Below are 21151 nucleotides of genomic sequence, written 5' to 3'. Positions count from 1 at the left end.
GCCAAGGAAAACACGCCACAGTCTAGGCTGGGAAGATCTCCTTCCAAAAGCAAGCACTACCCAGCCTGTGGTGGCTCTCCTCACGTGGGTCCTGGGTCATCCAGACTAGTCGCTACCCGTCTGGGCAAGGACAACGCACTACCTTCAGTCGCTTTCTAAAAAGGATACGGTGACTCCAGCTCCTCCTCTTTGAAGAGAGGTGCAGGGTGGGAGCAAGACGGGGAAGTGGTGACAGCACAGTCTGTGTCACATTCATGTACACCCTAGCCGCGCAAAGAGTGAAGGAAGCCATGGAGAAGGGGCTTCAGTCTCCGCCCCAGGGACTCCTCGGTCTCCCAGAAGGCTCATCAGAGCGGATCCATCTCTGGGGGGCTCCGATGAACCCACAGGGCGCCTTCCTTAGCTCACCCTCCCCAAGGCTTGCCTGTTACTGTGCTTGAACACAGAACATTAAAAAAAAAAAAAGAAAAGAAAAGAAAAAGAATCCTCTTTCAAACCGGTAGAACAAGACCTTGAGTTTGACAGGAAGGATCCAAGTGTACAAGTTGCTTGCTTCGTGCTGGGACTCCAATGCAGGCAAAAGGGCCTCTCAGAGGGGCACAGAGAGCGCGTTCCTGGCCCCGCACCCAGGTCAGCTGCCGGCGGAAATGCCACCTGCGCTGGGCCGTTTCCACGTCAGGAGACTAAGGCGGGAGGTGCGGCTGATCCCAGTACTAAGAGCAGGGAGAGATCCATGGGCTCGGGAACAAACAAACAAACTCCGACTTCAAAGCCCGGGCACGTGAGAATGTCTGTGTTGCTGCCCGTGGGTTGTGTTAGAGCTGGCCTCCCCAGGTTCTCAGGGCAAAGACTCTTCATGGGAGTCCACGGCATGTGTGCCCGGGAGTGAAGCAGCCGCGGTGCTGGCGCAGTGTTGAAAGGGGAGAGGAGATAACAGGAAGCCATCGCTGGAAGCCAGAGGCTGCAGGAGTCTTCAAAGGCCCCCTGTGAGAGGGGGTACAGAGCCCCGCTCCCAACAACAGACCCACTTAGCGAGGCTGCAGGGGCAGCGCTCTCCGGAAGACTGTCCAGCTCTCACAGGTCTCCATTCACGTTGCACTGACACTGGGCTCCTGTCCTGACTTGCCCCTCTTACCCCGTCCCCTCCCTGCTCTCTCTGTGGCTCTCTCTACAGCTCCCCTGTTCCCAGGATGAGCAGAATGGTGGGAAGTAGAGCAAGCCTGGGTTTGTGCCCAGCTCTCCAGCCTCAATCTGTGTGGCCTCAGGCGAGTGACTCAACCTCTCTGAGCCTCTGTTGGCTCCCTAGTTAAACGGGGAATAGTGAAGACCTACCTTGCAGTGTTCAGAGGATTAAACAAGAGTGTGTGTATGAACAGGGCCTGGCGCTGGGTACGCTCTCCATAAATACTCCCAATAGGCTAAGAAGACATCTGCCTGCAACAAACACACCTGAGGGTTCCATTCCCAAAACACGATGCCTGAAGAAACCTTCCTCTCAGGCACTCCCCGGGTTTTCATCGGACAAAGGTCACAGAAAAGGCCCCTGCTTTCTCCAGCTGGAAAGGAACCTTCAAGAGGGGGACCTTGCCTTGCAGCAGAGTTGGAGTTGTGCCCGCTGATTTCCCCACACCCAGCACATAGCCCTGCTTCCACCTCCCTGGACACACACGTTCCCAGCCTCTCAGGTCCCCAGGACCACAGCGTCCTCGGAAGTGAGGATCACATGCACGCACCGTGTCTGCTTCTTCTCTGAGCTGGTTCCATGTGTGACCATAAAAGCATCACAGGACAGAAGAATGTTGTTGAGGATGACTATTTATGGTGGCCAACAGGCCATTGTCTTCAGTACTACACCAGCAATCTTTCCAAAGTGACCGGAAAGCATCGCTAAATTAGCTTTGGGCAAATGCTATCATTTTTCTTCTCCTTCACTTTTGGCCACACTCGAGCTGGTGTGGGAGGGGCCTGCAGGTTTCATCTGTGGACCCTCACCTCGGGCGTGCTGCCTCTCTGTGGCAGCCATCAGTGGGGCTGTGGGTGGCCAGGGCAAGGGGTGGAGGGGAGTCCTTCGAAAGGAGCAGGTCAGTAGAAGCTGTTTGGAAGCTCTGGGGTGGTTCCTTCCAGACAGCTCTGTGACTAGAGGCAACTGAAAGTCCTCTTCTGGGAGCGTCTAGAACAGACTTAGACCAAGCCCCGGAGCATCCGTGCTGGGAACCTGCCTCATATTTAGGTCACTCACTGCAGATGCGCCATCCATGAGACAACCGAAAATCACTTCTAAAATGTACGCTGAGCAAAAAGAAATCAGACAAGTGAATGAATAAACGTGGTAGTATATCAGTACCTAGGAACTGGTAGGAACAAACTAGGGACTCCCACACCTGGAGGAAACAAGGAATCACGTTCAGTGGAAGGAGCCAGATACAGAGAATGCACGTGGCATGGCTGCACTCCCGTGACAGCTCGAACAAGCAGAACCAATCCTTCCTTTCGAAACTGGCCCAGTGGGGTCGGCAGATGATAATAGGCTGCACCAAGACCTTCTAGAAGCGATGGGACTGTCGGTGTCACAACTGGGTGGCGGTTACATGGCGTACACAGCATTCACAGCCTCAGAGTCACCGCCCTGCACACGGGAAGCCTGTGGGTTTTACTGTGAGTTAATTACACGTCAGTAAAGCTGATTGTTTTTTAAAGCACAGTCTTAGTGATAAGAAGCTAGAAGTATGTACCCATAACCAGAAAAGTAAGCCAGCGGCTCTTAGGAAACTTGGGGACTCTGAAACATGGCTTCAGTCACGCTGAACTGTCCCCCCTTGGATGTGCCCACCCACAGGTGGCCATAAGTGTGCGGCACATTGCACGCATGCAGTGACAGGGCTCACTGCCTCAGAAGCCACCCTTCTCTCGCTCTGAGCCTCACTCCACACGCACGTTGCGTGACGATGCTGTTGGGCTTTGGCTACAGACAATGAAGAGATTAGAAGCCCTGACCACCTCCATTGCCAGCGTCTGTCTGAGGCTCAGGGCCTCCTAAGAGCCCAGAGTGCAAAGGCCTCTCCAACAGGGGGCCGTCTTGTCTCTCTGGGCTCAGACTTCAAAGAGAGGTGTGAAGCGTAGAGCAGATTGGGGGGGCGGGGGGGGGGGGTGTAGGCACTTATGAGCGCCTGCCCTTCGCCTGCCTTCCGCACACCCTCAGCTCACCTTTCCTCTCAGACAGCCGTCTGGGAGGCCCCCCTGCCCCAGCCTCCGCCACCCAAGTGGGAGCCGTCTCAATTACCCACAATAACCATCCTCAGAGAGCAGCAGGCTGTCTGAGGGCCCCTCGGGGGCAAATAATAATAGCAACAATTTTTGGATCCTTCTTGCCTCATTGCTTGCCACAGCTTTGTAGCTAATTTAAGATCTATTGATCCCAGTGCCAATAAGTGGTTTATCTCCTTCAACTTCCTTTACTTAAAGGATATCTTCACCGTCAAATTAATGTCTCTTACTTGGCTGACATGGCTTAGGATTCTCGCAGTGTGTCTTCCGGTGATTGTTTTTTTATGTTCTCGTCTTTCTTGTGCTGTTGGGTAAAATCGGGTGCTTCCGATAAGTCCATGCATCAGGCCTCACCTCCCTAACCCAGCCAGAGCCCTGTTCTCTAGTGGACCCAAGCCCAGGAAGAATGGCTGGATTGGGGAGTGACAGGTGGCCTGAAAGCATTGCTTTCCAGCTATCACTGAGCTGCTGGGAGCAAAGAAATAAAGCCACTGAGTTGAGAGAGAACCCAGCACAGTAACCTCTTGCCAGAAAAGGAGAAGGAGTTCTCGATTTTTCTAGAACTCAGGTTAGGAAGTAACTCACCTCTCTGTTGCTTAGAGAAGGGGACAGAGCGGTGACCTGGAAGGAGTGCTCTGCAGCTCTCAGTGGCCCCAGTGGGGCACACCCTGCCCAGGCCTCAGTCCACGCCCATCCTCCCTCCTTTCCCTGTCCCTGGCTTTTGTGATGCCAGACTATCCCCACTGCCCAGCAGCCCCTCCCCGTCTATGCAGGCTTCCTGATTCCCCCACTGGTCCCCTGCTCCCGCTGCCCCCATCCCTCACCTCCACCCGTGTCCATCCCACTGTGCCTCCTTCATGTGGCACCCCTGGCGTGGGGACTATGCTAGTTTGTTTGTTCAGCCTGGTCTGGAGTAGGTGTCCAATAACTGTTGCATGTACGGAAGGATGGGGAGACGGATGGATGGATGAATGGAAGGACAGATGGACAGATGGAAGGATGGATGGCATGCCTATTGAGGCTCTGGAGAGTGGCTGTTATTACGTCCCAACAAAATTTTATTTATATGTTTATATAAGAGCCCTAGAAAATCTTTGTTGTGTCATTTAAAGTAATGGACTGGAGTTACAATAACCTCCCTGATTTCACCCTCAAAATGCCTTCTGCTGATTTTGATAAGGCAATAAAATAGGCACTCTTTTAAAGCTTCACCTGACTTTATCTCTTCTACAAGATCCGTTCAGCTCTGAGGCACTAAATGAAATAGAAATGAAACTGTGAGCACATATCTTTACAGCAGGAGCGCCGGGTAAGGATAATTGCTCTCCCTCTGAACTTTCGCGATGGATATTTGCTGGCCATATTATCTTCATGAGCGAGCCATCAGGATTGCAGAAGTATCCAAGCACCACATCCTGTCCCAAATGTAGGAGAGACCTCCCCTCCTCTTTGGGCTCCAGCCCCAGCTCTCTGTGCACAAATGCAGATGCACCTGCTGAATGATGTAATTAGTATTCTGAGAAGCCAGGGCCTCGTCTGACAAACAACAATAATAATTTTGGTGTTTAGGGAGCGTTCTCAGGCCATGGCTGTCTAGAGCACTTCATAAACAATTACCATCAGCGCTGGTTTTTCTGTAGGAAAATGAAAACTGACAGGAACGGGTGAGTCACACAGAAAGATGTGATGTGAACAGAAATGCCCAAAATGCTGGTTTCCTTGCTCTTTGCTGCCTTCCCGGATTCTGCTGCTGAAGAGCTAATGATCCCCATACAATCTGAAATAGTTTGACATGCTTATTTGTATTAGTAGTGATCCTTCAAAGGGAAAAGCTAAAAGTAGTCCGAAATAAATGTTTCGTGTGTTACATCCATCCTATCTATGCAAGAGTGTCTATTTTCTGAGTATTATTTTGATTAAAACTGAAAAATAAAATGTAGGGGCTCTCATTCTCAATCTTCAGCTCAGAGCACCAGAGCCTTTGCCAATATCCTGTGGGAAAGCGCCACCCAAGGGGTTTAGCCCAGCGGGTTATCCCAGCTGCCGGGTCTTCTGTGGGGGGCCCTGTCTGTGGCTTGCCAGCAGAGTAGGTAGACTTCCTCTGGCCTTCCTGCCCAGTGGCTGATCAGCTGGCCCCCTGCCCCTTTCCACTTTCTTCCCACCCTCCCTGTGTATCACCCCACCTGCCCCCAAAACTCTGGCGAAACCAGGGTAACTCGTCATGCTTCTCCTTGAGAACCCATCAACCCTGTGCCCTATTAATCGTTTTAGAGTACGAAAGGCATGAAATGATCATCTTATGATGAAAGCCCCCAACGGCCCCACTCCAAGATCCCATAGGCTGACATGAGAGGCAAGATCTGGAGCCCTAGAATTATCCCAAGAGTAAATTCTAGTGGGTGCAGCTGGCTGGCACCTGAGCACGGTGCCTCCAACAGACAAGGAAAGATCTTTGACCTTAGTAAAAATATTGTTATGTATATGCACACATGTATAGATACGTCTGTACATGTACGTGTATATACACATACATTATGTGTCTATGTTTTCAATCGGAATTATATCCTTGAGACAACGCATGGACACTGTCCCTACCCCGGAGATGTTGGTAAAGTTCAGTTAAACTGCCATGATCCTGAAACCTCCACCAAGGAGCTCTGGTTAGAAGCTTCTCACTGCGGTGGTCAAGCATGGAGACTGGCCTTGGGGCGCCTGGGAGGCTCAATGGGTTTAGCATCTGCTTTCGGCTATGGTCATGATCCCAGAGTACTGGGATCAAGCCCAGCATCAGGCCCCTGCTCGGCAGGGGAGTCTGCTTCTCCCTCTCCCTCCAACCCTTCCCCTGCTCATGCTCTGTCTTTCTCTCTCAAGTAAATAAAATCTTCAAAAAAAAAAAAAAAAAAAAAAAAGAATGGAGACTGCCCTTTAAAATCCTCTTGTGGTGTGATTTAAAGCTCTAAGATACCCTGACGAACGAACGGCACTGCAGGAATTTCTCTGGGCTTCCTTCTCCGCTCCTCTGGGATTGCATTCCTGAGTCCCGGGAGGCAGTGAAGGGCCTGTAGGCCTTGGCAAGGTTTTAGTGCCTCTGCGCCTTTTCTTGGGCTCTTCCTGATCCCTGGCTGCACTTTCCTGGGGCGGGAGGGTGTCCAGCAGCAGGCCCTGTGTGACAGCCCTGCCTGCCCGGCCAGAGAGGCCAAGAACAGGACAGGCCATTGAACTTGCAGGGCTGTGCAAAATGGAAATGGGGTGCCCCACCTTTAAAAATCACTAAGAAGTTCCAAGACGGCAAGTTCGGGGTCCGCCCTATGGGCCAGTGTGCCTGCAAGACCCCAGTCCCCTGTTGCAATGGGATGGCCTGTCCCAGGACATCTTCCAGGCGCTTCCAGTGAGACAGACTTGACTGAAACAGAAGTGAAAGACAATGAGTTAAGCTCTTCACAATCCAGCGCTAATTAGCACTATCCAACTGGGGCGGGAGGGGGGGGGTGCTTCCTGAGAGCAATAAATCACATCAAATGGAAATGTTTTCAGCTGCTCTGATAATGACCTCCACAGACTCCTGGAGGGTGAGCGAAGGTCTGTCTCTGTTGGTGGGAAGTGGAGGCCTTCTGGGGAGTCTGGGGAGCAAAGGAATCCTGTGGATGTGTGGGGAGGAGGCCACCAGCAGCCTTCCCCCCGGGGCAGCCTTCTGTGGGAGGGGAGAGTGTGGGAGGCCCGGGAGGAGAGGGTAGTGTTGGGTGGGCAGGGAGCAGGGAACGGCCTCCCCGGAACACAGGCGGCTGCCAGCACCCCGCCTCTCCACAAAGCACTTGTGCAGAGGACCAGGGTGGGCCGGCCACAGACCCTGCCATCTCTGTCTCCCATCCCCCACCCCGCAATGTGGTCCGAAAGGACAGCACTGCGCCCTGGGAGACTAGTGGGACCTCTGTCCCGAGTCGCTGCTGCTGGATGACGATGAGGGGACATAATTGGCTAGCACCACCTTCTGAGAATTCTCTGGCAGGTGAGCCCATGGGAGGGAAGGAAGGGGCCCAAAACATGACCCTCATGCTTCAAAAGGTAACTTTGAAGCCCTCATTCATGCAAATGCTTCCCCAGCCCCATGGCTCTGCCCCCTCCCAAGGATTCAGGGCGGGCAGTGCCTAAGGTGTGGCTGTGTGGTTTATACCACCTTCCCAGAGAGAAGCAGCCTTTCGGAAAGAAGGAGCATCTTCACATTCCAGGGCTGGCCCTACGGGATCAAGAAGGTGAAGCCATGAGACTCAGCTGTCTGTTGGCCCTAGCCGTGACTGTCTGTTCCAAAGGTGATAGCGAATACGGAGCAGGGCCTCCTTCCTGCCGTGGTGCCTGCCAGCTACCTGGAGGCAGCTGTGATGACAAGTGTCTGCTGAGGCAGAGCCAGCCTTCTGAGGGTGAAGGTCATCCCGAGGGCAAACTGCTGTAGGAGAGGAGAATTTTTACTCTCCTCCTTTCTCGGTTCTTTGGCTGGTCTGATCATTAAGTTGACAAAAGACAGACGAACAGGGGAAAAACAAATTTAATTTTGTACCTGTAGGAGCCCATAAAAACAGGAGACTCAAGTGGCCAAAGCAAGCAACTTTGTACCTTTTAGACGGAAATGTAAATGAGGGAGGGATGGACAAGACAAGGAAGTTTTGGACTTGGGCTGGTAAACAAGTAAAGGCTTTGTTTACTCTGCCTTCTTGGCCCTGAATTCCTACCTCTGGCAATAAGGATGTCTCCACCTGTGCAGGGAGGGCACCTTTCACTGGGGAGCTTTGTCTCCGCTTTCAGGGCCACAAAGGAGGGTCAAAGTGCCCTTCTTGTACCAGCTGTTTCTTGAGTAACTTAAATTCAAAATAATATGCCAAAGTGCATATGTGGGGGTGGCCCGCCCTGAACCCCATTATAGCCCGGAATGAACCTCATGGAGTGGCCCTTAGAAATGTAAGAAGTGGCCTGACATTCTGTATGTAATTGTGTGTCCTATGTCTGTCTCCTGGGCACAGAGATGTCCTGGGCCAAGACCCTTGTCTGTCTGTCACAGTCCCCGGGGTGTCTGTCACACAGGAGCAGCTCACAATTGCTGATGCATAAACGATAAATGAATACGACTAAGAAGCACATGAGTGAGTCCCCATGTCTAGTGCATAGTATAGGGTGGGGTGAGGCCAATGACAGCATTTGTTCCTTGGGAGAACATCAGAATTGAAGGAGAGAGAGACCCAGAAGAAGCCCTTGCCTGGGTCTGCAAGGACAAATCAAACAAGGTCTGAGTAAAAAGTTAGTGGAGGTCCTTAGAGCTGCACTCCTCAAGCTTTCAGGTGCATACAGACCCGCCCCCACTCCCACCCTCACCCCCCACACAATGTGGCTGGAAAGCAGATCCTGAACCAGCAGGTCCTCCAGGGGCCTGAGACTGGGCATTTCCACCCAGCTCCCAGGTGGTGCTGCTCCTGCGGCTCCAGAGACCGCCCCCCCCCCCGGAGGGGGGGTGGGCAGCAAGGCTGGATGGATACGACTTTTGGTGTATTTTACCTTATTTCAACCTTACCTGACTATCCAGTCCAGCTTGAGACTCAGAGGAAAGGTCCATTCTGCATGTGGCTGTGTGAAAGGAAAGCTGTTCCCACTCTGCTCATGTCCAAGGGTGAGAAGGCCAAGGCCTGAGGTCCATGGGCAGCCTCTTCCACCCCTGAAGGCTTTCAAATATCATGTTTCCCCATACCTCACATGTCCTGCCGGTTATCCAGTCCCCAAGGCAAGACAGGTGCCCATAATCCTTCCACACAAGCACGCAGAATCCTTCTGCTAGCCATGTGGTCTTACCAAAGGGCAGGAATACCACAGGGAGCTTCTGAGAAAGAAAGGCAGGATGTCATCTCCTGAGAAGACCACCCACATAACCTTCCTGACCTGCTGCTCTTAGAACACGGGAACCAACTGTCTAAGGACCCTTCTAGGAGCCAGTGTGGGAGAGAGTGTGTGAAACTGCCAAATTCTGTGAAAGAAAAAGGCATTCTTGTTCTTTCTAAGCCACTTGTGCAGAGGGCTGTAACTCCCAGCCTTGCCCTCAGTAACTCAGACCTAAGAAGGTCAAATCCCCTCCCGCAGTCTGAGATGCAGCCACACAACAGTCAATGCTAAGAACATCATCAGCTTTTCCCTTAGTGGTGTTTCCAAGTCACTAAGCCCTGCCACGCTTGGGGTCTCCTGCATTCCTCATAGCAATCCCTCAGTTGGAAAGGGAGCCAAATTCTTCCATTTTCATGGAGGAGAATGTGTGCTACCCCTTGGGGTCATAGGACTACCAAGAGACCAAGAAAACAAAACCTGAGACTGGCCCCCATGGGAACCCACAGTCCCATGAACCTTGTCATTCCCTTAGAATAAAAAGATATTTGGGGGGCCTGGGTGGCTCAGTGGGTTAAGCCTCTGCCTTTAGCTCAGGTCATGATCTCAAGGTCCTGGGATCTAGCCCCACATCTGGCTCTCCATTCAGTGGTGAGCCTGCTTCCTTCTCTCTCTGCCTGCCTCTGCCTACTTGTGATCTCTCTCTCTGTCAAATAAATAAATAAAATCTTTATAGAATAAAAAGATATTTGTCTACATCGTGTGTAGCCTGGACTGTGTTTGCTTATATCCAGGGGGGCAGTAGCAAGCAGTGGGAGCAGGTTGTGGGGACAGACTATGCGGGTTCAAATCCTGGCTCTGCCCCACTGCTGTGCCACCTTGGACAAGTTACACAGCCTCTCTGCACCTTGGTTTCTGCCTGAGCAAACGGAGTTATAGAAGTCCCTACTGGCTCCGCAGTAGTGGGGATTAGGTGGCTAATACAGGCTAAAGTGCCCAGCCTACTGTCCGGGAGGTACTTAGCCCTCAGGAGGTGTTAGCAAGGAGGACCGTTGATACTGCGTGCTGACACCACCAGCAAGCACCCCTGGCCTCAGGGAGTGAGCGAGCACAGGGTGTGCTACTGGAGGGGCCCTAGGCAGCAGGTCAGCACCGTCCGGCATGTACAATCCCTGCACCCTCTGCCTGGATGGGGACCCAGCGCCGAGGTTCTTGGGCTGCAGGGGCCAGTGAGGACCCCCCAGGGAGCCTGCAGCTCCGCGAGTCCCCACAGCCTCTCTCTTCACACCATCCTGCTTCACGTGCAACTACAGGCACAGGCCTCATTTCTTGTCTTCTCTGGAAGACTGGCCATGGAGCAATTTATCTCCAAACGATCAAGACTTTTCTTCAGCTCTCCGTTAACTGTGGTCGAGGTGCAGCTATGTGCTGGCATGTGGCGTCCTTTCTTTCCTTTGTATCTTGAAATCATTTCCAACTTACCGAAAAGTTGCAAGCATTCATATCATTTTGCCAGCTGCGGTGTCTGTTGGTCCCCGGTTTCCCTCCCCATAAGCACAGAGGGTTGTGCCTCCTCATCTGTGGGAACCTGGGCTTTCTCTGGAGCTCCAGAAAGGCTCCTGGAGTGGAGGGAGTGATCCAGTGGTCTCCAGCCTGGAGCTTTTCTATCCAGAGAAAGGAAGGCTCCCGAGGACAGGGGCTCCTCTGTTTCGCGCTCCACCCCTCCCCAAGGCCCAGACCAGGGCCTTTTCTCATGAACAGGTCCTTGGCCACATGACAGCGCGGGACAGCCTATTAAAACCGACACTGTGACAGCCATATAAACTCTCCCTTGCTCAGATCTTTCTCCCAAGCTCAACTCATATGTGAGCTGCCAGAGGCTGCCTCCTCTTGGAGGCCCTCCAGGCTTTTCAATGTGTTCACATTTGTAACACCTCCCGTCTGCCCCATTCCTATTCAGTAGGAGCCTCACACACCTCCTGCACACCCAGGAGCTGAGCAGAGATGCGGGCCAGTCTCGATGCTCTGTCCCCTCTGACAACCTGTCTCCTTAAGTCCTGGACCCTCCACGCCCTCCTTTCCACCTCCTGGCTCCCCCTGAGATCGGGCCACCATCAGCTCCTTGCAGGCTTCCTCCCTCCTGCCTTGTCTTCATCTAGACCAGTGGTTTTCGGATTACACGTGGTGGTTTCCCCAGTCACTTTCGTGGGCTGCAGCTACCGCCATTGTTCCCATGGAAGGAGAATAATAGGATGGACTAGATCATAGTCCACTGTGTGTGTAAGGTTTTATAGGCGAGATAAACATGACACCAGGCGACATAGGTACAAGGCAAGATTTATTAAAGGCACTCTCTGGTAGTTTCAGGGTCAGGAGAAGGGGAGACAGGAAAGTCGCGCCGGGAGGAGGTGGGCACCCTCGGGCAAGGTTCCGAGACTCTGGAAAGCTGAATCGGGGAAGTAGCACTGGGAGGGAGTTGGCAGGGGTTTTTTATCGTGCCAAGGCAGGGCATGGGCTCACATCCATATACGGTAGGATATTTGGTGATTGGAGGGTATGGCGGGCGGGGTCCTAATACTTCTGTTTCCTGCATAGGTATCGGGTTACCTGTGGAGACCTGACCTGGGCATACATTCTTTTGGCGGGAGAGTCAAGGGTTAAGGAAGGGGGGGGTAGGGGGCTGGAAGATGGCAGCCCCAGCGGTCATTTCTATTGTTCCTCCTTCACTCCCGGAGCCCGCCGAACCAACAGTGTGCACTAAGGATACCGTTGTTTCACGTGACTTAGTGATACGTGTGTGTGTATGTGTGTGTGTGTGTGTGTGTGTGTGTGTGTGTGTGTGTGTGTGTGTTGGGTGGCACTGTGACACATACTTCTTGCCAGACTGGCTCCTTCTGGCATTGCATTGGGAAGGTGAGCTTGCCACTCTATCACTGCCTTGCCCAGCCTGTGCACGAGGACCATGACAGCCCCTGGACTTCCTCTGACCTTGTGCTTACCCCTCTGGTCCAGCCGTGGCTTTGCCTCCAGCCACGTGGGGCCCCTCCTCATACTTTCTGGGAGACCTTTTTCCTACCTCTTTCCACGCAAACTCTTACCTGCCCTTCAAGACCTTTGTGAGACTTTGGCTGCCCTGATCTCCCCAAGAATGGGTCAGGTGCTTCCAAAGGAGCAGGCTGCCTGCCCACCATAGCTTCTTCCTAGTCAGAGGTCTCCGTGGGTAACTTCAGTCAGTGGCTGAAATGGCCACAGGTGAGGGTCTATCGCTGAAATAGCCCAACAGGACAAATCAGGCCCTTCCTGTCCTGCATACCACGGGCTGCCCCTGAGCTTCTTGGACTTCCAGGCCCGAAGCTGTGGGTGACCGTCTGGCCCCCTCACTCCCCAGTCACCTGGAGGGCAGGAGGTGGGCCTCATTGTGTGAGTCCTCCACCTACAGCCCAGAATTGGCCCTGACTGGAAAGGTTTGGAATGCTATGAGAACGACACCTCAGAGTTGATGTCTCAGCTGCATTCAACGCTCCAGGTTAACAGACCATAAGCTTCTTGAGGCCCACACCTCTGCCAGCTACCCTGAACCTTCTGGTTTTATGCTAAGCCCCAAGCTCTCCCTGGAGCACTTCGAACCAGGTGCCCAACAGCACTCCTCCCAGCCCCGGGTCTCCAGAGTCAGCCTCCTTGGTGTCAGCCGAAGTCTTGCCACAAAGTGAGGATGTTATAGGGAAGACCTGTGCGGTAAATGTCCAGCTGGAGCTGAGGTGGTAGTCACAGCAGGAGAGGCCAAGTTCAAGTTCAGGAATAGTCAGGCCTGCCTTCCTCCCCCACATGAGGTAGGCATTCGTCTTATGCCCGTTTCATGGATAAGTTCTATATAACTGAGACACTGAGTGACTACACAGCATGCCAAGATGTGATTCAGCCCTTGCTCTGAATCACCACCCTTTTTTTGTCCTCTTTGGTTAACAGCAAGTCTGAGGCTGCAGGCTGAGGTCACAGAGGGAGAGGAAAAGAAACGTGCCAGTAATCCCAGCAGCACTCGTCCCTCCACGTGGTCCCACGGTTCCAGCCTGTTCTCCTCTGACCGTGATTGAGAGCTCATGCGGTGAGGGTGGGGGCGTGGTGAGGGTTAAGCCAAAGTAGTGCCTGGTCAGGGGTCAGAGGTCCACAGTCACCGGCTGTCGTTTTCATGGTTGTGTTGTTGTTCTAGGAGGAAATAGTACTGAGGAAGGAATGGTACAGTCCATGGGAGGCAGGGTAAGCTGTGAACAAGGGCCGGGTGGGCCATGCTTTCCTGCAAACGGCTCACCCGGTCCCAGGTCTCTGTGTTGTCACAAAAATGGCCACAGGCACGAGGCTGCAAAGACGAGGCCATGAGACAAGGCAAGTGTCCTTCCCAGACTGGGGGGCGGTGGTGGACTCCCCTGCAGCCCCCTGAACAGGGTGCCCGGCAGCTGGACAGCTGTGCGGTGAAGCCAGAGCCTTGTCTTGCTGCCACCTGCGTGTCTCCATCACTGTGGGAGTCTACACTCAGCTACTTCCGTTCACACCTCTGACAGCCCGCAGGCTAAGATACTGCCCTCCTCGGGGCACTGGGAATCCCCCAAGGAAAGACAAGCAAGAGGTGAATTCTGGGAGCAGCTTGGGCCCCCCTGCTCCCAGGCCAGGCTGGCTCCAGAGAGCAGAGCTGCGTCTCCAGGGGAAGTCAGGCCTTGGAAATGAAACCCTAACCAGAGGCCTCCCCCGCTTTCCTCCCCCAGCCCAGTCACCTTCTTGGAGAACCGGTAGACATGCCAGAAATGTACCCGACCCCACAGACTTTGTTTCCCCTTGTGTATTTTTTTTTTCTTTCCTGTCTTCTTGGGTTCGCCTGGAAACCTCCTTAACGAGCCTCTCAATAAATGCTCCAGGTTGACACTAAGGTGCACCCAGCCCAGCCCTTTCTCTATGTTTACAGGGAAGCCCTCCCAGACTCAGCTATAATTAGAAGTCAATTAAATTAGAAACCCTTAGTATTGTTCTTGGAAGGCCTCCAGGGCTGCAGCTCTCCTGGGGAGGGCTTCTGGCCCTGCTGCCTGCACTCCTTTCTGCTACCCCCCATTCCGAAGCAAAGGCCAGGCTGTCAGTCGGGCAGAGAGCTGGTTCTTTTGTTTGTACCGTACCCTTCCCCCGGCGGGACTGCAGGTCAGGCCTCCCTCTGCCTCCCTCCGCCTCCCTCCCTGCCTGCCCCAGCTTGCTCCATTGCTAGAAGGAAAACACCCAGAAGTTCACTGCTGGGGTGGCTGGGTGCTTTAATCTTGCCTTAGTCCATTTAGTGTGTTTCAAACGTAAATGTGGCACTGAATTGCAAAATAGCAAGCATGCCAGCAGGTGAGAAAAAGCAGCTTTTGTATCTCAACAAGAGTTATTGGAAACCTAACCCTTCCAAAGGCCCCCTGATGTTACTTACCGGTGAGAACATCTTCAGGTAAGCAGGGGAAAGATCCAGGGCCCCAGGGCACTGCCCATTCCCCAGTGTCTCCAGTGGGTCCTCTGTCTCTGGAATCATGCTCCAGACATCCTTCTCTGCCTGTTCTCAGAGCAATCATATGCTTCCTCCCAAAGCGAAATGTCTTTACTGCCTTTTTTTCTGATCACAAAGTTCACCCATACGCTTGTACATCATTCTGAAGCTAAGAACCTTATGGAAAGGGAGACTTCCCCATAACCCTCCTTGGTCCGTAGTCACCCCAACTCTGTTCCACCCCTGCTAAAAAAATCTTCGTTGAAAATTCAGTGGATATCACTCCAGGGGAGGAGGTCTGGATGGCTCAGTCGGGTAAGAGTGTGACTCCTGGATTCAGCTCAGGTCATGGTCTCACGGCTTATGGGAAGGAGCCCTGAGTCTCCACATTCCATGGGAATCTGCTTGGATATTCTCTCCCTCTGCTCCTTCTCTCTCTATGTCTTTCATAAATTAAAACAAATAAATAAATAAAGTGCTTGAAAAAAAAAAAAAGATACCGTATTGAAGAACAAAGGTCAAGGCTTTTCTCCAGAAACAAGAGTGAATTTCCCCATTCGTCAGGTCTCCTGCTTTGAGCTATCCTCCACAGTCTTTTTTGTGTGGTATTGGGAATTATGGGTTTCCATGAGCAGACACGGCTCACCCAGATAGAGGGCTTAGAGGGTACATGTTCTTGGGGGGTCTGACTCCTGTCTGAGTCCATGGTTTATTCTGGAAGATTCCTCACACAACCCAGACATTAGAAGAGAGCATGCTGTTTTGTCTGGAATTGTCAAAGCAAGACAGCAGTGAACCAGCAGTGGCCACTGAGGGACGTGAGCCCTCCCACGAGCCCGTCTCTTGTCTTTGTACAGGCAGGCTCCCAGGTAAGACTGCTTTTGGTTAGAAACATAGGCCTCCCATCCTCACGATGGAGAAATGACAAACAATACCTCCTCCTTCAAATCAAGCACCTGAACACCTGGGCCATAATCACCCTCTGTCCATAAGTGGCTGTGTGGCCTTGGACAGGTCACTACACCCAATGGTCTTCCATTGTCTTGGCTATAAAATTAAGTGGTCAGACTCGTGTGCTCTTAACCACTTTGACCACAGCCTCTTCTCAACAGAGAGAGGAAGAACCTGGCAGCAGGGCTGGCAGTGAGTGCAATGGGCTGGGCCAGACTCTGAGTCCTGGCACCATTACCCGGAGCAGGAGGACTGGGGCCTGCTGGGACCCCCACTTTACGCTCCGTGTAAGACCAGGCTTCTTCAGACTCTGTGCATGGGTGAACATTTGGTCACTGCCCTGTATTCCATGATGGGCCCTCCATGCTCTCTGGTCTTTCCTCCCTGGGATGGGTGTGATCTTGGCAGGGCCACGGATGGAGTCAGCCCAAGGGGCCTGGGCCTCAGCTTAAAATCCACCTTTGCTTTTATGTTGTATTTGCTTCCTGCCCCACTTTCGGGGAGACCCCTTATCCCCAGTGGGACATGGTGGCAGCCACCGGACTGAGGAAGGGGGCTAGGCTGTGGCCAGGCCATGCAGGCCCCTGGGTGCTATGAAGTGTGTCTTACAGGCAAAGTGGTGGGAGCAGATGGCCTACGTGGGAGGCTGCAAGCGTGTGCCGTGGCTCCCCGTGCTGGTGGTAAGTGCACCCTCCCGCTGTGAGCACCCACAGCACCCCGGAGGAGGCCCAGGGGCTGGGGGTTGGGGAGCTCCTCTGCCTGCCAGCCTACCGGAGGCCAGATCCTCGGCCTCTTCCATGTCAGTCTGTGCAGCTGTGCAGTGGGATGGAACCTGCTAGCAGCCCCTTCGCTGGGCTCTGCTGAGGGTGCAGAACACTGAGCAAGACTCCCTTCAGATTAGACTGCTTGGTGGCTCCCTTTCAAGGGTTCCGCATAGAGAAAGGTCCTTAAATGCTTCTTTGTGTTGCAATATATGCAACCCAACGCCTGTCGGTGAGCACCACGCCTATGGCCCCACTGCCAGGAGGGACCCAGGCTTCTTGCAGAGAAGGGGCTGCATGTGACAGAAATCCACTGTTCCCAGAGGCTCTGGGAAGAGGGCCGCCTCCTCCATGACCTTGGGGAGGGTGGAAGCAAGAGTTGGTGGGTGAAAGGAGTTTGGAACAGGCCTCGAAGATGAGATGGAGTTTTGATGGAGGGGTGAGGGGGACCCGCAGTGAGGTCAGCTGGCAGGAAGCGGGGTAGCCTGCCCAGTGTAGTGGCTGCAGTTAGAGGGACCCGAACCCCAGGGGACCCCACCCAGGCTCCTTCCCCTGCAGAACCGCTCAGGGTGCTCCCCGAGGAAGCGTGCGTGTCTCTAAGGAGGCACAGAGGCTGGAAAGACACCCTTTCTCGTGGCAGGTGTCACTGCTGTGCTCGGCCAAAGCAGAGTACTCCAACTGCGGCGAGAACGAGTACTACAACCAGACCACGGGGCTGTGCCACGAGTGTCCGCAGTGTGGCCCGGGGGAGGAGCCCTACCTGGTAAGGCCCCTGCCAGCCACCCTGGGGCCCAGGCAGCTGTCCTCCGTCACACGGCGGTTGTCACCGGCGCGTGTGTATGGCTCTATGTGTGGTCCCCGAGCTAAATCAGGCCGGTTGCCTATGGGCCTCAGATGCCCCGGTTAAAGGTTTTGAGCAGCAGTGAGCCCAGGAATGGCACGTCCCTGGCGACAGAGAAAGCCGGCCATTGTGACAGATTTCTCGGGAGCTGTGTCCATTTATTTTAGAGGACAATCGCTTGCCTATTGTACCTGGATCAGATGGGTTTCAGGGCGTCTGAACAGGAGGCATGACTGATGTCCCGCAGTAGCGGCACACTGACTCCTGAGCGCGGCGTCTCCCTCTCCTGCGCGAGAGGCTCAGCTTGGTGTTCAGCCTAGAGAAAGGCCCCCAGCATCAGCGTTCAGGGTTGTCGTAGAGAGCTAAGAATGTCAGAAGCCATGGGCTATGTCACTGGCAGGGCAACCCCTCAGCTGGCCGAATCTATTCAGGGACCCCGGGGAGCGCGGCAACATCTGAAGCCCAGGAGCACTGGGGAAAAGAGCTCAGAGTTGGAACACGGGGGGCTTGCAGTTAGGACAGGTCAGGAAACCAAAGCCCAGCAAGAGAAGCTTCTGGAAGCAACCAGTGTGCCCAGCGTGCCTGGTGTGCCAGTGCCCCCAAGGACCGTAGGTGGAGTCACGGCAGGTGCGGCTGGCATACTCACCTGTGTTCCTCTGTCCTGTTCCTTGGCCAGTCCTGCGGCTACGGCACCAAAGACGAGGACTATGGCTGCGTCCCCTGCCCAGCAGAGAAGTTCTCCAAAGGAGGCTACCAGATATGCAGGCGCCACAAGGACTGCGAGGGCTTCTTCCGGGCCACCGTGCTGACGCCAGGGGACATGGAGAATGATGCTGAGTGCGGGCCGTGTCTCCCTGGGTAAGCATGGCCACTGCTAGGCCTCCCCCCAGGATGCGTCCTGCAGAAAGGCCCAAATGTCCCATTGGCGAGGCCCCAGGGAACATGAGCACCTCTGACCACAGTGTAGTATCACTCCCACTGGCTCTAAAGGGGGCGGGTCCGCAGGGAGGGGGCACCTCTCTGGAGTCAGGAAGCATGGGGTCTGGGATGGCCAGTCCCGCCACCTAGAGGATGGGCAGCCCACCCAGGCCCAGCTTCCATGTCTCTTAAGTGGATGTTAGTCAGAATCACGATAATATCTTCCCAACAACCCAAATCAAACAAATTTGTTAAATACCTTAAGATAACACGTGTGGAATGCTTTGAAGAAAAGAAAATTAATAAACTGTATAATACACTGTATAAATCCAGTGTTTTTTGGTATTGTGGAAAAATCTGAGGGTAAAAGCTATTAATAGGAATATGTGAATTGTTTGGTAGCTATAATTCCACCACAATTCTGTTATGTATCAAAAGTTTTCCCAAAAAATCAAAATGAAAATGTAGCTAGCTTGAAAGAAAGATAAACTCTTCCTTCTGACAGGCAGGACACATTACCAAGTTCCGCCTGGAAGAGGGAAGCGCAGGCTTGACACCAAGGATCTACCAAGCCTCGGCTCTTGCTGCTGCCTCCCTCTAGTGGCCACACAGCACAGTGCTTGCAAGGGCTACAGATAAAAACAAAACGGTGGCAAAGGCTACAGTGTGGTAGTAGAGGAGGTAGATGTGGTAGAGGTGGTGGTGGTGGTATCGATGATGAAGATGGTGATGGTGGTGATAGAGGTGATGTTGGTGCTGGAGACAATGGTGATGATGGAAGCAGTGGAGGTGTTGATGATGGAGGTGGTGATGGTGATAATAGAGGTAGTGATGATGGAGGTGGTGGTGGTGATGATGGAGGTGATGGTGGTGACGATGGAGGCAGTAGTGGTGATGATCGAGGTGGTAATGTGATAATAGAGGTGCTGATGATGGAGGTGGTGATGATGGAAGTGGTGATGATGGAGGTGGTGATAGTGATGATAGAGGTGCTGATGATGGAGGTGATGGTGGTGATGATGGGGGTGGTGGTGGTGATGATGGAAGTGATGGTGGTGACGATGGAGGCAGTGGTGGTGATGATCAAGGTGGTGAAGGTGATGATAGAGGTGCTGATGATGGAGGCAGTGGTGGTGATGAGGGAAGAGATGGTGCTGATGATGGAGGTGGTGGTGGTGATGATGGAAGCAGTAGTAGTGACGATGGAGGTGCTGATGATGGAGGCAGTGGTGGTGATGATGGCAGTGGTGATAATAGAGGTGGTGGTGGTCATGGTAGTAGTGGCATTTTGAATAGCACACCATACTTTGAAAAAAACCATTTTGTGCACCATATCTTTCTGGATCACTATACTGAATTAAGAGAAGAAAGAATGTAAGAAGGATACATTCAAATAAGAACACGAGGCATTAGTTTGTAAGAAAAAGGAAATGCGAAGAAAGCAGAAAGACCCACCAACCTAAGAATAGATTGAAAGTGAGTAACTCTTTAAAATGAGATCTTAAAAATCTTAGTTCAAATTTGTTACAGAGAAGCATTGATTCCCATGGCTTCTTTCTGCTGGTGACCATCGCCCACCCATACCCTCTCCAGTGTTCTATCTTCAGTTCAGAACTTCCTCCAGAGCTACAGACCTGCATTTCCAAATATCTGCTTGACAACCCCATGTCAGTGTCCCTGACACAGCATGTGATTCAAACACATCGGTCAAATGAATAAAGAAAGCAGGGAACCTTATTGTGGAGCCTTGTTTTTCAATATGCAAAAAAAGCAGATAGCTATACCTAGGGAAGATATTAGATGGTTCTCTTAAAGAATATCATAAAAATAAAAGTTCTATAGCTGACAGTCTTTAATTTGGTTGTTAAGGTTATTGCATTAGTGCAGGCTTCACCAAAAGGAACATGTTAGAAGAAGCAGAAGCTAGGCATTCCCACCCAATGAATGGTACAAACATCCATTGAGAGACTCTGGTGCACAGGTGCTGTGCTTAAAGGAGAGAAATTCAGCATGGTCTTCCCATTAAGTGGCTACTGAGAACCCGTGTGCTTCCTGGAACTTCATCATCACTAATTCTTATTGGTGCAGATACATAATTCAGGAAAGAAAGGCAGAGTTTCATGGAGTAACTATAGGTATGCCAAAGAAAAGCACGCACACATTTGCCATGCTCACCTTGGAAAGCAAATAATCCTCTTTTCAAAATCCTCACTTATTTGAGAGCCCCTCAGTGTGAGGAGCTGACTTGACCATCACAGCCTAGCCTAACTGCTCCTGCATCTGCTTTAGTAAACCCGTGAGCTAAGAGGGTCAGCACTTGTAAGGCCAAGTGCTGACCCGTGAGCTATCAGGTCAGCGCTTGTAAGGCCAAGAGGAAAGACATGGTTCCTCATTTCTGTGAGAGAGTGAGACAAGGAAATCAGTGACCCCAGCATTGTGCGGTGGATGAACACGGTGTTCTAGAAGTCCAGGAAGGACCCCTCCCTTCATGGTTAGGTAGGTGGGTCGGGAGGGGTCTCTGAAGACTTCTTAAGGTGACATTGGGATGGTGGAGTTGGTCAGGCTAAGAACTAAGACAGAGCTCTCCAAGAGATTCAAGGCAAAGCTCAAAGGGGCAAGCAACCTGGTGGGATGTGAAGATGAGGGTCCCTGTGGCGACATGGAAGGTGCAGCCATGGAGGTATGAAGAAACCAGCGAGGGGAGGTGGGGGCCAGAGAGAAAATGGCTCTGGAAAATGATGTGGAAGACACTGGTCTTTAGCTCGATGCTGAAGCAGGCCACCATGCAGACTTTAAACTGGGATAGGACACGATTGGGCAGTACCTTGGAACAATCTTCTTGACAGCAGCGAGGAAAAATGTGCTGCGTAGGGAAGACATGGAGCCCAGAGGCATTGTGAGAACTGGGGCCAGATGGGAGCCTTGGAAGTCGGAGGGAGAGGAAAAATTTGAGAGTTCACTAGAAGATAGATAGCACAGATTGGAGTTGCAGACCGAGGGCATAGGGGTTTCGGAGGAGGAGATCTTGAAGAGGAATCTCAGATGGCAGCCTTGGCCAGC

At 52.7% G+C, this 21151-nt stretch overlaps 1 protein-coding gene across 5 annotated transcripts in view; it reads left to right on the top strand.

The window, feature by feature from the left end:
* The window catches only part of EDAR (ectodysplasin A receptor), an 89833-nt gene that overhangs the window by 42090 nt on the left and 26592 nt on the right, over positions 1–21151 (top strand). Inside the window, exons 1-4 of one of the 5 annotated variants that reach the window (XM_032842412.1) lie at positions 15136–15489; positions 16183–16251; positions 16973–17095; positions 17850–18031. In XM_032842412.1, coding sequence (XP_032698303.1) covers positions 16201–16251; positions 16973–17095; positions 17850–18031 — 356 coding nt within the window. In that variant the 5' untranslated portion in view covers positions 15136–15489; positions 16183–16200. Of the gene's footprint in view, positions 1–15135; positions 15490–15799; positions 15884–16129; positions 16252–16972; positions 17096–17849; positions 18032–21151 lie in introns of those variants that run through there. The other 4 variants (XM_032842413.1, XM_032842411.1, XM_032842410.1 and 1 more) reach the window with 4 other exon arrangements.

This window comes from Lontra canadensis, unplaced genomic scaffold (assembly GCF_010015895.1).
Source record: "Lontra canadensis isolate GAN:19392208 unplaced genomic scaffold, GSC_riverotter_1.0 scaffold130, whole genome shotgun sequence".
Classification (NCBI taxonomy): domain Eukaryota; kingdom Metazoa; phylum Chordata; class Mammalia; order Carnivora; family Mustelidae; genus Lontra; species Lontra canadensis.
This window is presented reverse-complemented; position numbering and strand designations above follow the sequence as displayed.